This window comes from Haliotis asinina, chromosome 5 (genome assembly GCF_037392515.1).
Source record: "Haliotis asinina isolate JCU_RB_2024 chromosome 5, JCU_Hal_asi_v2, whole genome shotgun sequence".
NCBI lineage: Eukaryota > Metazoa > Mollusca > Gastropoda > Lepetellida > Haliotidae > Haliotis > Haliotis asinina.
In genome coordinates this window covers 69153892-69169861 of record NC_090284.1, presented here as the reverse complement: position 1 = coordinate 69169861, position 15970 = coordinate 69153892, and the positions used below count along the sequence as shown (strand labels likewise).

General features: G+C 41.0%; 1 protein-coding gene across 1 annotated transcript in view; it reads left to right on the top strand.

Annotated features, from left to right (window-relative positions):
- Window positions 1-13492, top strand: part of LOC137284719 (uncharacterized) — a 28516-nt gene extending 15024 nt beyond the window's left edge. Inside the window, exons 2-4 of the mRNA XM_067816639.1 lie at window positions 3111-3275; window positions 3922-4185; window positions 10910-13492. Of these exons, the coding sequence (XP_067672740.1) occupies window positions 3111-3275; window positions 3922-4185; window positions 10910-11079 (599 nt within the window). The 3' untranslated portion in view covers window positions 11080-13492. The remainder of the gene's footprint in view (window positions 1-3110; window positions 3276-3921; window positions 4186-10909) is intronic.
- The last annotated feature ends 2478 nt before the right edge of the window (window positions 13493-15970 follow it).

Sequence of the window (15970 nt, the reverse complement as noted above, 5' to 3'; positions counted from 1 at the left end):
ATTCATTTTCAAACAGTCATGATCCAACCAGTCAATGAGAAAACCCACCCACTGCCGTCCAATGGCAACACCATTGCCACCATCTTGCCCCATGTATACCTTACTGGCCATAATCAGCATGTGCATGCTTTCGTTATGTATTTCCTTTAATGTGCGGAGCAGCGTAAACGCATGTTGCGGGTCGGTGATTTCCGAGAAGCGCCTCGTCAGTTCCTCACGTAACTCCTCCCACTTGGCCTCCGGCTGATCTGTAAAATATCTCTGAATCAAATCACTAGCGGCTCCTACACTGACTTGATAAGCTATCAGCTTAATCTGTCTGTTTTCTGCACCTGACAGGGCGGTATATTGTTCTACGGATTTCATATATTCATTAAACTTTTTTTTTTTTTGATTTTGACAAATTGTTAAGCTGGTCCCTATTTGGTTTTCTATGCCCTGGAGGAAATCCCCTAATGGTTCTGCCATTTTACTCAAACACCGTGTACAATCCGAAAAAACACTTACCTGACTTTCGATCTGGCTCCTTCTGACTCCTAAAAGTTCCATATCCTGGTCACGGCACCACGTTCCGCAAGATAGTCCCCTTCGTGTAACACTACACACAACTTCGATAAGTTAGGTTCTTCCGGTTTTCTTCCTAAGCACTGACGGAACTTTCAGGGCGATTAGGAACAATTCTTGATTAGAAACAATTTATTACTAACATGACGTTTTGTTTTCTACGTTACTAGACAGTCTACACCAGTCTACACTGGTCTGCCTGCCGACAAGCTCCGTCCTGCTCCGCCCATCGGTTGGGGTGCTTTGATACCCATTCCCCAGCATCCGGATCACGTACCAGCCAGTGGTCATTTGAAGGACTAGTGTCATCCTGTCTATCACCGTTGACGATTGATGGTAATCAAGACACGATAACAAGTTGGAGTTACTCATCAGCTAGTGTCACCCTGCCCATGACTGTCGGTGACTGGTGATACTCACAACATCCGATAGCAAGTTGTTAATTGGAGTTACACATCAGCTAGTGTCATCCTGTCCATCCCTGTCGGTGACTGGTGGGTCTCGACTGGTGATACTGAACATCGGATAACAAGTTGCTCATTGGAGTTGCATATGAGGTAGTGTCATCCTGTCCATCACTATCGGTGACTGGTGATACTGAACATCGGATAACAAGTTGCTAATAGGAGTTGCATATGAGGTAGTGTCATCCTGTCCATCACTATCGGTGACTGGTGATACTGAACATCGGATAACAAGTTGCTAATAGGAGTTGCATATGAGGTAGTGTCATCCTGTCCATCACTGTCCGTGATACTCAACATCGGATAACAAGTTGTTAATTGGAGTTGCATATGAGGTAGTGTTTTCCTGTCCATCACTGTCGATGACTCGTGATACTCAACATGCGATAGCAAGTTGTTAATTGTATCCTGAACTTGACCACCGGCTGACACGCCTGACCGCCTTCACAATAGGCGTGCTGCTTGGGCAGGTGTGTATCGCAAGTCCTGTGCAGGGTGGACAGATCTGTACGTCATGTCCCAAGGCATATGATATCAATCATTGTAATGACAGAGTCGATTATCTACTGACTTCCAAAGAAACTCGAAAGTGTTGATCGAAAAACATCAACCTATACAATACATGCGAGTTAGGCATCAAAATACTACCCCTGTTGTTTTCCTTTTTCTTATTAAGTACATCTATAACGTGGACGATCCAGTCCACGTTGACGGATTCAAGGCATGCCTCGATGTGGCAGATGGGCCTGTATGATGACAGGGCTAACTCGCCTCAACATTGTGCCTGGCTCAGACCCAACGCTGTTGACACCGTTGACGTAATATGCACGTTAATGCAGATGGAGAATGCACAGGTGATTGTAGCCTTGTGGGGTCACTACACAACCTAAGCCATACTTATCCGAGATGATGCATTCATTAACGTACAGCAGGGACATGGCGGAACGGGCGGTGTATTTGTATTAATATTGCCGTCAAGACGCTTCCATCGGCCCTACGCCAGTCGCTGAGGACAGTCGAGTTTACCACACAAAAATGCATGCATGCTACCCGGAAGTATTGACAAACAAACAGCAAATGTGTCGCTGTTCTTGTCTTACCACACAGCGGGTCATAGCGAGAACAAATGACTGAGTACGTTTAGTTTTCCGCCGCACTCAGCAATATTCCAGCTATGTGGCGGCGGTCTGTAAGTAATCGTGTCTGGACCAGACATTCCAGTGACCAACAACAAGAGCATCGATCAGCGCAACTGGGAACCGATGACATGTGTCAACCAAGTCAGCGAGCCTGATCACCCGATCCCGTTTGTCGGCTCTTACGACAAGCATGGTCGCCTTTTATGGCAAGCATGGGTTGCGGAAGGCCTATTCTACCCCGGGACCTTCACGGGTCAGTGACAAATGAAACCCAAGCATTTCACCGAAATAATATGACTTAAGAGTTTATGAATATGTCACATGGTTAACTAGCAGGACCTATCTGCTCAGGTTCGGGTACCTCGATGTCATTATGGGTCTTGGGGTAGCCTCGTGGTTCGAAGACCCGGTTTCGATTCACCACATATCGCTAAAACTACAACTCAAGCACTCACGCACCCTACAACATTCAGTCTTGTAAATACCCCGTGTTGTTAACACATCAGTGACATCCTGGGCACAGATGATGTATCACACTGATACAAGGCCAATCCACGTGCGTACGCTGTGGCTGTCAAGCAAACGTATGCATCAGATTCTAAAGATCTGAATGAGAAAAATGTTTTCGAACAAGGTTATTCCCCACAATATTAAATGCATATTGTACTACCATCTTATGCAAACAATGTTATCGGATAGCGTTTTCCCCTATCCGCCAGTAAGTGTGACGATTAATTGGATCGGGTGGCCAGACCCGCTAACTTGTTCGACACATGTCATCATAGCCCAAATGTATTGATAACTGCTCTTGCTGATGAATACTTTATTGTCTGGTCCAGACAGGATTATTTACAGACCGCCGTTACATACTGGGGGGTTAATGAGTGCAGCGTTTTGAGCAATGCGTTAGCAAATTAACAGATTTGTCTGTTAAATTCTCCAGATTTCGGGAAATCAACAACTGTGCCCATTACGACAACCACGCCCACCTGTGATCCAGGATCCTACTATGTTAAAAGATTGTCCAGATGTGTCAACTGTGACAAGAACTGTCTGCAGAACAGGGAGAGAAGAAAGGCTGTCGAGTGCCGGGTCTACTGCGGTGAAGGTGACAGCGGCTTCATAAAATACTGACATTTCTGTACGCTAGGTATCAGGTGTGATGGACAGATAGATGACTGGATGTACTGGCACACACTCTAGTCGTTTGCCAGCTCCAAATCCATCCAGGCAGATTTCATGTACTTGGATCAAAATTCAGTTTCCAAATTTGTCACCAAGTAATTCGAATGTATTATGTGATATTATATAGCTCTTTAGTACCGTATTGCAACTTCAGACTGTTCAAATGAAATAAACAGAATTATTGTGTTAGAGATAGTTGGGCTGAAAGAATCATTGTTCGATTTGAGATGTGTAATGGTGGGATTCTCTAAATGCGTGGTCTATAACCCGCCGTCCAGACGCGCACGCACGCAAAAGATATCCAGTCCCGTGCCTGGAAGAGCCCGTAAAACATAGCTCTAATACCTGCGTGATTTATTCTAAAACTGTTACACGATTAATGGTGCACTTCTATCATGCCCCGCCTCACATATATGAACTATTCAACAAAAACATGATCGAAGTTACATGGAGATGTTATCCAGCCATTATGCCGCATATGATGTAAGGGATACCTTTGTGAAGTGAAGTGAAGTGTCTGTATTGTATTTGGAATACCTTAAATAAGATTACTCTCTTGATATTTTCAGCACTTTCAAATCGAGTTCAACCAGCATCGTTGGCCAATGGCCGCATTGTAGTTATTGGTACTGCCGCTGTCTGCAGCGTCATGATCGTCGTTGCTCTCATCGGCCTGTCGTTACTATATTATCGACATCTGCAACGACGCCGTCGTGGCCATCAACAGCTACCACAGGAACCTCCTGCAGCTCATCCCAATGTGAAGTATATTCCCAGCCCTGTTCATGCTCAGTGTGAAGATTCACCGCCTTCAGTCGTTGATCCGCCTGACGGTAAGTCTACAGGATACTGGTTCAGCTTTCTTTATGCTCAGTGTGAAGATTCACCGCCTTCAGTCGTTGATCCGCCTGACGGTAAGTCTACAGACTACTGGTTCAGCTTTCTTTATGCTCAGTGTGAAGATTCACCGCCTTCAGTCGTTGATCCGTCTGACGGTAAGTCTACAGGCTACTGGTTCAGCTTTCTTTATGCTCAGTGTGAAGATTCATCGCTCTGCCCTTTTGATCCAGTTGCCAAATGGTGTGTAGACCACAATTACAGTTCTTTTTGCGAAGATTAACCACCTTTTTATGCTCTTGGCAGCAGGTGCAGAGACGACTGTTTAAGATTCATTGAAGCTCAATGAGAGGGGGTCAGATAATGTGTGTAGAATATCTCCGCAGGTAATACGACTATCTTCACGAGCGTTCAAATGAAGTGGCAGGCGTAACCTATACATAGTTGTTCCATGCAGAGGGAAGACGATTATCTTTTACGCATGACGTATCATGTCCCCTGTATGTCCTGCCCAGTGCACTTTCCTTGCTGATATATATGATTGACTGGTTTTGAAATTATCAATAATTATTCTTATTTCGGAAGGCAAATATAGATTTTATGTCGTTATGTGATTTTCTATTTTTTCATAATTTTAAGAAACTAGTCCTAATGCGAATTCCTTTTCAAGTCTTCTTTAATATGTCGGAAGTACCTGATGCTAACAGATGCGGAGAAGAAACATACTGGAGAGTGGGTTTTGTTTGAAACCCTATGGACACTGTTCGAAACGCCATATAAGTTTTAAGTTAAATAAAAATGTTGAGGTATGAATCTCCTACAGTGTAAGTGTCTTTTCGGTAATTTGTGAGACCGCCTTGCCTTTCAATACACTACCGATCAAAATATCGTGTGACAGCGTATCTCAATATTCGGTCACTTCTTTCTTCATATTCTCAATATTTCTTAGTTATGTTTTGGATATTTGCACTCTATTAGCCCCCACACCTTCACAATATTGTTCACATCTTGGCTGTAGCTGGGACAGTCTAAAACATGAACATTTCCGTCCGACAAACTTTGGGTAGCCCGCCGTGCTGGAAAATCAAAATGTTGCATACAGTTTTCGGGCCGTTGGAAGGAGAGATGTCAAAATATCATTTAAGATATCAGCATATCGCTCCATCGAAAATAAACAACGGCGTCACTTCACGTGATAATACCCCACTAACTTGTGAAATGTCAAGCTGGGTGGGTAGGTTTCACGGTTTCCTTTGTCCAAATTTTCCTACAGTACTTTCATCAGAAAAGAAAACAGTATCTCAGTCTCGATTTTCGTGAGCTCTTGGCCATTCTAACGTTTTTCTTGTTTGTGCTACTTTCATCAATGGTGAGGGAATTCCGCGCTTTATCACCCAGTTAATTCTTTCACATGCAATTCGTGTCTAAGGGTTTCATTATATACCTGAGTACTTCCTCAATAGTGATCTCATTTCTGATATTCTCAACGCTTTTCAACATTCCACTCACAATCTGACCCAGTCGCCAGCGATACGTAGTACTGGACTTCATGGCCTTTCCTGCCTCTGTCTCGTGGTCACTCCCAGTTTTCTTCCTATAGTTCCCTATATAGTAGGCAGAGGAATGTCATGTCTACAAGTTAACTCTTTTTGCATTATTCACACACTCATCAAAATCATCTAGAACCAAATGTATGTTCTCTTCTGCTGCCAAAATCTGCCATTCTCCTCAAAGGAAGCCGTCTGCTGTATATCAGAGGAGATAACTCTTCTTGATAGTAAGGTTCATTCTCAAGCCTACGAGAGTTGCCTTACTGGGTACCTTACTACATAATGTAAAGATCTTTTTAAGATTCTAAAATCAGTAACAGAGAACAAAGATTTTCTCTGTAATTTCTGAGAAAACTCCACATATTATCTATTTGTATGTTTACCTTCGTATCTAACTGCAACACCATGCTATATTTCAGTGAAAGCACTGGATTGTGTACTAAATTCATGATTGTATATACAGTGTGTAGTTGTAGAGTAATATTGTTTCAGTTAAGTTTTGAAATTGAGGTTTACTGCAGTATATAGACGACCATCAGTGAGGAATCACTCATCTCGGAGTGTTTGTTCTTGTTTTTTTCTGGGGTTGTTATTGTGACACTGATCTACCATACACCCGTTGATACTACACCATTCTTGCTACTGTATAACTTGCCGGATTTATAGTTATAGTGATCTCTTATCTGTAATGCCAACAATATAACGAGATATTTATTTGCTCTTTGGGGTCCTAAGATAACACTCTGCTCCAACGTCAAGTGCTATTTTATGCACTATGTTGTATTCAACAAATCATTTTCGACATATCGTTTTCATTTGATAGGCTTTCGAATGTTACTGGTCATACCTCTTTCAGTTGCTATCACGCCTGTGTAAGATTACCTCTAGAGGAACTTATACTGTCATTGACGTGTCTCTTTTGACCTACGGGCAACCTTTCACAAAGGCGGAGAGGGTATATGTCTGTACACCATGCCTTGTTTTGTGTTGCTATGCTTGGTGAGTCCGATCACAGAGTAAGGCCACTTTATTTTTGAGAGTGTATTTTATAATTTACTTCTATTCTTGAAACCCTGTAACAGACGTGACTCAGCAGCCAGGTAATTACAAAGTCGGAAGATATTTTTATATGAAACAAGACGACTCACAATTCACACAAACACAAGTTCATTTTTCTTATCGTTCAGACTGATTAAGAAAATAATAATACAGCCGTTTTAATAAGGCATGATACGTGAGCTTATATCTTAATCTGAACTCATTCTAAACCGATTTCACACACGATTTAACCCCACTGATGTAACAATATGTATGCACATGTGTTGAACAATCTTGACAACAGTTTCATGTGGTGTAGTTGTGCATGACTGTGACACTCAACAGCCCGGCGTGGTCATTTCTATTTGTAAACAAATCCACGGTTTTGTTCGGAGGGAAGAAATGCTTCTGACGTACAGAACTTCAGGAAAAGGTGGCTTGATATTAATTTAGTCTTACCTGAATGCAGATACGATAAATTGTAATAGTTAGAGACTGAAACAGCAACAAACAGCCTAAACCTTCACAATAAGGATACAATGAGTACGGGTGAAGACGTGTGGGTGGGCACGTAACGTTACGTGTGAAGCTACGTATGAAGGCACGTGTAATTGTGAGCTGGTGTTGGTTGTGGTGTGTGCAATCCGCTTGCGGTTCTTCTCATGTGACAATTTGTCAGCACGCGTGTTGCCCATGTATACTTGTAGTGTCCTGTGTGGTATGTAACGGGGGGAGGGGTAGGAACTTAACCTCAGGCAACTACCGACTACCAGGAAGCTACCTAGATAAGACTTACCATGGCTAGTTGTTATCTTGTTAATCAGTTTCCTAGAGGTATATGCTGGAATTATATGACTACATGCATGGATGTGTCGAAAATGACTTGGGTCTTCTAGTGTTGATGGTATTTACAAGATTCCCGCATTTAAATCATAGTGTGTAAACTGAATACAGTTTATTTTAACAAGAATAAGTTTAACATATGTCATATTTGGGATTTCACTTTGTCAGTAAAGTACAAATTCTAGTGCTTTTGTGGTCCCATCCGGGATTCGAACCCACACCCTCAGAGTGAGGCACCTAATCTCCAGCACACAAAGTCAGCCGCCTAACCCGCTCAGCCACCGCGGCTTCCACAAAAATGAAAGTCGGACAACTGGTAGTCTACACGGCGTACATTGTGTACCCCTCTGATAGGTGTGAAATCCCAAATATGACATATGTTGCATTTGACCACTTTCTAAATTGCATCGTGTAATCATAGCTTTCGGCCGTGGGAGCTGTGCCAGTTTACACTTATACGACTGGAAGTATTTACTCATCATATGTATTATCTGGCTGCGATGTTTCCAGTTCCTCTGACTATTGTCAGAATCTATCCGGAATGGTTGAATGTCACCCGTATGATACGCCGTGTTATAGGTCAAATACCGAGAGCGGCGTTACCCCAGACCCTCTGACTCTCTTTATTTTATGTGTACTATGATTTTTCATTCTGGTTTGTCTAAACCCATAATCCTTGGTTTTGTTCTGTTCTCACTCCGCACGGACCAGGTCGTTCAAAGTAAACTAACGTTCACTCATGACTCATTACAGTTAGTCAAAACCTCTGCTCACATTAGACAACAATATGTTGACAGACCATGTGGTAGTTTCCACCTCGCTGGTGTATTATGGTGTATCTGTGTCAGGATCGAACCCCATATTTTGAGTGCGTTGTTCAAGTCGCCAGTGTCACTGCCAAACAGCTGCTTATACACATCAGTTGTCCTTCGTTCGGACTTGTCTCTCGTGTGGCAGAGATACGATTTTAGGTATCGATTTGACTTTATGGGGAAGGTAAATGTGTTAGCATTCAGTATTCGACGACATTTCACTCGTCTTTCGTACTTTCCTGTCATTCTGTTCTCGCCTCTTTCTGTAATGGTATAACGTGCATTCCTTTTAACAAATCTCGGTAGCCGTTCTTGTTTAGTCCACGTCTTCCATTGGGAGTATTCAACAAGCATGTGCGTTTTTGTCAATTCTGTTGAAAGAGGTATCGCGCAAGTACTAGTACTTCACACGCGTAACCAAAAGGACATATGTGGGAATGTGGGATCGGACTATTAGATTCAGACCCTCTGACTCGTCGGTTCAGTATGACTTTGAATTATGCGTCATTAACAACGATGCGATACTAATCTCCACAATACTATTCTGCAGGCTGTGGACCGTGAACGATTCACTTGACTGTGATGTGTTAGAAGGAATGTGTAATTGTCACCACTGACACAAGTTAGACAAGTTAGATCCGGGTTTGAATTAGTCTCCAGCAATACAACCCAGGCTGGTGGTTAGAGGTGACTGAGTTTAGTCAGACTCGCTGACGTACATGACTAACGTCATTGTATCCCAGTTGCGATGCTCATGATGTTAGTCACTGGATTCTTTGCAGATTGCCCGTAAAATTGTCAAACAACTAATAAACAAAACATGAAGTTAAATTCTTTATGAAGATATATTTTGGTTCTAATGGGTAGCCACGGTAAATGGGATATCGAAAACACGCGATTCACATGACACACGGTTTAGTGCTGCAAGCTTCTGATGTATAGTCTAAACGTATCGTAGTCATTTAATGTAAATCTTTGAAAGGACACTGGAGAGAGAGAGAGAGAAAGAGAGAGTTTAGTTTTGCGCCGCACTCAGCAATATTACAGCCATATGGCGGCGGTCTGTTAATAATCGAGTCTGGACCAGACAATCCAGTGATCAACAACTGAGCATCGATCTGCGCAATTGGGAACTGATGACATGTGTCAAAAAAAAGTCAGCGAGCCTGACCACGCGATCCCGTTAGTCGCCTCTTACGACAAGCATAGTCGCTTTTTATCTTAAGCATGGGTTGCTGAAGGCCTATTCTACCCCGGGACCTTCAAGGGTTCACGGACAGGAAGACTGCTCCTCCACACTGCTCCTCATACAAGCGATTTGTTTGCATTTCACTAGACGGGCATTTTCTTATTCGCGTCATATGCATTGGACTGTACTGAATGACTGTTGCATACATGTGACCAGTTACGCCACTTATTTGGCGATTAGGCTACAGCACTTGCTTTAACAGAAACATGCTCTTTGTTAACTGGCAACGACGTAACCAGTCAGATGAATATTTATTTCCATTATTTTCATCACGGGCTTTGATATTTAAATTCATTATCCTTTTGTATATACTTGGATATTCATGTATCAGGCGCTATTTATGACCAGTCCTTTTGTCATATAACGCGGTACTAAGCAACATTTCCACTCTATCGTCTGTCTGTGGATAATCAATAATAATCAACAATAATAATATAATAAAGGATATCAGCAGCAACAGATACCAAATTCTTCACGCATGATCTGAAGTGTCCAGTGCTGTTTTCTCAACAGGAAAATGTTTAGCGATGTGTATATCTTTACTATAATTTGGTGTTCATCAATATCAACTCTTGCTCCTACTGGACGATGGGACTCACTCTTTTGAAGTGTAATGCCATTTTTACCTCGACATTACGACAGAAATACCGAAGCACAGTGGGTCACATGTAGATGTATTACCAGAACCACAATAGGCAAACCCAGTGAATATTAGTTTTACTCAACTGAGGGAAATGGTGGAGACATGGGGCACACAGTGTCTTGTTGGTGTATTGAACTTCGCTCTCAATGCTTCTGTGTTCAAACCTCACCGTCGTGGCTCATGGACTGTTGTACGTCTTACTCGCGCGCACACACACACACACACACACGCACACACACACACACACAGACACACACAGAGACAGACAGACAGACAGACGTGTGAAAATGACATGTACATATATCATAATCTATTATTCAGATATCACAACTTAATGATTAAATGTATATTGGAGAAGGCTTGTAAGTGTTTGTGCCTAATCCATGTGTGTATTTCTTCTCAATGTGTTTAAAATCAAAGAAACATAGTTCATTATAAATTTTACAAGTTCTGTCGAGGTTAGCGAAATGTCAGTGCCAATCGAAAAGGACGGAGTAGTTTTTCCTTACATCTTTACAGGTTATCTTTCACTTAATGTTTGTTGATAAATGTATGTAAACATTTCCATATTGTTCCATCACACAGAGGGGTTGCCCACGGAAGAGGTAGAGAAGTTTCCCGTTGCCTTTCCAGAGCTACCCTGCAGCGCCCGGCCCTTCATCACGTCTTCTGGAGAGTCTCCCAGTTCCCGACCCGTCATCTCGGAACGAGGGGGTGACCCATCATCCAGTTCATCATCGTACACATCGGCTTGAGGGGTGATTTCTTATCCTCAGTAGACCTGTACCCCATTCACCCTTCAGCATTCTTTCTTCATCTCATCAACAAGTTATGTTACTTTACGTGCTGCCAAAACAGAGAATCAAGACATTGAGGATACTAAACAACCTTCCGTGTAGTACCAATTTTAATAAACCAGTTAACGATTTGGTTAATTGTTTCGCTCGTTTGATACCAAATCTTACACGAGTTTGATAAAAATGATATTTCAAGAAAGGGAGTTTAGTATTCTGTTTATTACTCTCCAACATAGTTTGATAGAAACTGCCAACAGTGTGACGACTGTCAGCCTTCCGCAAGTCAAGCAAAATCTAATACCACTTTGACAGAGGCATCAGCATTGTGACATCTTAGCTGTAGCTATTGTGATGTCATATGTCTAGCGGGATTACACTAGTGTAACATTGTCGTACGAATATTACACTGCAGTATCTCCAACGAACAAGTATAAAACACGTGTATTGTCATACTAGCCCACAGACTATTTCTCTAGCCCAAAGTTTGAACGTAGAATCTAAAGGCTGCAAAAGGTACCTTCATTTATCAGGCCAACATTTCGTATGATTTAAAAGTGTATTATGACTTAAAAAGAAAGAGAGAGGGTGATACATTTTATAAAAATGATCCCATGAAAATTCAGCACACAATCGGTACAGTTACCAGCGCACCAGTGGCTATTACGCACACTAGCTACTAACACCGTTTATCACTTTGATAGCGCTGTTATCACCTGCGCCGTAACGTCGCACAGGGAGGCTCCAGTTTTTGGATAGTCCACCTCTGTACTGTAACGAGTGCGACGTTTCGGCGTAGGTGCTGCAATGAAGAACAATAGAGACTATCCACAGAACTTGTTTTTTCTTATCTTTACAACTTGTAGATCTAAAATGTCTCTCAAGAACTATTCAAGGTAGTCTCATGTTACGCAGTGTTACTCAGTGCGTGTGATATTACTGCAGACATGGTTTAATTGTGTGTGTTCAGGGTTCAGTTACATTCCTTGCTACAATTAACATGTATATGTTACAGTGGGATCGTGAAATAAGCCTTTTCACGTCATTTTGTGTAGCTACAATCAATAAACTTCAGTCATTGCATGAAGGTTCATTTCATCTATATTTGTTGGACAGGGATTTTGTGAGGTGTAGCTGCTCTGGACACAACAAGTGTCAAACAAACAGGTGTATTGCTTCAAAGCCAAACTGAACTACAACAAACGATGCCAGAATAGCTGTCACTGTTGGTGACAACAAGTGCTGTTGAAATTGGTTTTTGATTAAGTTATGGTGTGAAATTTCATGAAATGACTGCAGAATCTTGATTGGTGTTACACAGAATGGCGTGAAATGGCTGACCCTCATAGTCATTTCTGAAATCTTTAGTCATATCACGAAATGACTGATTTAACAATCTGACTGTAACATACCTAAGACAAGTATTTTATGAAGAAGGGGATCGTTTGATATGCAGAGTGTATGCATTCAAAACATCCGACTAAGAATTAGTACAGTTTTCTCATCTCATTTGTAACAAGCCAGTATTTCTAGATGTATATTCGAAGGATGGAATGATTGTCAATTTAAGATGTCACATTCTCTTTTACATTTTTGCTACCGTTATACATGTATCTACATTTTAATATTTCAGAGAGTTTTCAGCTTGAATTACATCCTGTATTGCACGCTAATGGTAATGGTACCATTCTGGCTCAATCACAACTTGTATGATGGTAATGCAAACATGACAGTTCATTACTGTTATTCAAATGACCGACATTTGTCGTCAAGGAATACCGTATATTCATGACAAAGGTGCGGTTGGGAAGCCCAGTGGTTAAAGTGTCCGCCTCTTACGGGTACGATTCGCCACGTGGGTATATTCCGGTGGGCTTGAAAATGTGGGTAAATTATGGGATATGTTTCGAATTAGTGAGTGCAGTTCCAGAATTTTATTAATCATTATGTAACAGATCGCATTGATGAATTCCTTTATAACATCAGTTCGTTCTGTTTTCTGTTATTTTTGCTTAACAGTCTAATCTACTGATGTCATGGCAATCATGTTGACTTTCCATTCGCCATTATTGGTCTTTGACTACATTACAGCTACTCATTTCCTTTATTTACCTCTCTCAGTGTGAGAGTGTACAGACATTACCGGTTTAGAGGGGGACTCTCCACTCTGTTGTAATGACTTTCTTTGTTTTGTTTACAACCTGTCACATGTAGTATGTCATTATAGAAGCTTGACCCATCATTTGTTTGTCTTTTATGCAGTCGACATGTTTAATATAAACAAAATAGGGCAGAGTTATCATTTTGGTCATTTAATAATAACGTACATTGATATTATTGTCAAATATTTTATGAAATAAAACCTTTAAGTATATCTGTTTATTGTTATTTGTTTTGTTAGGGTCGTTGACACCGTTATGGGTAAAACTTCGTGGAGATTCTAAGGCAGGTTAAATCCTTGTATCCTCTGATTGTCATGAGAGTCTTAAAAGTGGGTTAGATGGTTAAAATGGCTATCGTCAATGATTATTTGGCAAGGCACATATGGATAGTTGTTCATTATATCTACCATGCGTTGGTCATGTCCTGGCTCGTCATAAACTTGTCACATAGATATAACCACGCTGACAGCAGCATTGAACAATATTCACCGACTTGATTATGTAGGTAAGTCAGACGATAGTCTATTGACTATATCAATCGGGTTCACATCACATTTACATGTTCAATCAGACCTCTAACAAAATCATTATGTGTTGTAATACCTTAAAATGTTTTGTTTTTGTTTTGTTTTTTTTCAAAAAAGGAAAATACCGTGCTCCTAATGGGCATATTTCATCATTTCAATAACACCGCGTGGTGATGTTATAACTCTGTTACTTGGCTGTCACCGCCAACTGAAGCACAACATATATTTGATGTGTGTAATGATAGAATGCTTTATACGTTTTCTAGCTGTATTTGTATTGGGATTGTAATATCAAATCTGTAAGGGGGGTTGGTATGAGTGTTACTATTTAATCCTGAACATGTACAAAGGCCACGGACAGTACTACATACTTTTCCTGTGGGATTGTACCCGCACACTTTCTCATGTGAACGCATGTCTGGTTTTCAGCGATCCCCTCATCATGCTTTACCGATATTTCGTCTTTTGCAAAAGAATATGTTTTGAATATTTAAGGTTATTTAAGAGGTGTGAACAGATTTTTGGAAACACATACATCGTCAATTTGGCCTGGCCTCATGTTTTGGTCCCATTTTTCCTACAGTGATGGTGAAGGCAACGTGGGACACATTGTTTGCATAATTCAGAATGTATTATGTATCGAACACATGTCACTGGACACTTATCAGACGAATTATCCTAAATGTCATTATGTGTTACTACATGAATCCTTTCAATGAATTCAATGATTCTAAATAACTATGACATTCCTTCAGTCAACAGTGGCCGCTCCCTCAGTAAGCGGCATAGATGAGAACAGGTGAAATTATCAAATGTTGTCAATAGCACACATAAGATAAATATTACAACAGACTTAATGATTCAGCAATATATGTCACTGCGTGCTATGGATAGTATAGCACAGAAATATCCTGGGAAAACAACGGGGCTTCCCCCGACTCGTGAATCAGACTGTTGATTCGTACGATCTACATGTCTACTGCCATGTGAAAGACGTATACCTAAACCTGCCCGAAATACCTTCTGGTATTATTATAATACTAAAGATACTGACGTAGGAAATCAGAAAGTCTTAAAGATGACAAATCTGTCAGCGTGTCACCTTTTAACTGTGATAATGACGTTTGGTAACCTTTCGCTGTTTACTGTTCCTAAAAATTGAACGGCACTGTGTGTGTACAGTCAAACACCGATACGTCGAACTTTAATGAGTCAAACATATGGTTGTCTCGACGTACCATCTCGCTTCCTGTGAATTCCACGCTTATTTATTATATTTACGTTGTACCGAATATTTTACTTAGGTACCTGTAAAATCCGATACAACGGCGTTTACTAACATGTTCATAGCGATAGCGATCAATACAACATAGGCAATAATCACTACGCGTTATATTTAATAGCTTAAACATTGAAATGGGACTATATAATATTAGATACACAAACATTCCAGTCACTTGCATACAGATGACATTGTGGCCGATGATGATGTTCCCTAAACTCTGAAATGTATGACACATTTATAACCCATTATCCATCACTCCAAACTATATATTTAGTGTTGAAGTATGTTTTGTAATATATTGATTTCATTGTGTTTGGAATTTCGTTTGTGTATGGCCTTAGGTCCCCAGAGGACGTACAGATGAGCATCACATTGTTTACACACGGCAGCTGAAGGATAAAGGAACAATAATGTAATTGTTCCTATGAAATTTAACTTCTATTCTAGCGCAGGAGTAAGTGATAGTTATTATTTACATTGTTAACGCCATGACACAGTAAATATGAAGTCGTGCACCCGTAACGAAGGTAAACCTTAAACAGTTAGTGTGATTTGGTTACTGTAAACAAAATCAACTGAGCAATAAGATAGAACTTAATACAGACGTTTAATTTCATTTAAGAGCCATTGTCACTGAACCATAGATCAGGAGAACAAGAAACAATAGTTGAGTGGTAAGTTACCAATCAATTAACTCTTCCAAGTTTATGGTAAAGGAACATAAATATGCATGCCTACTAGCTTAATGTATAAACCCACATCCACACCCACACACCCACACACCCACACACCCACCCACCCAAACAAACAAACACACCACAAAGTCAAGGCCATGTTTCACCTCTAGGTTAGGGATGGGCATGCTATTATTGTACACA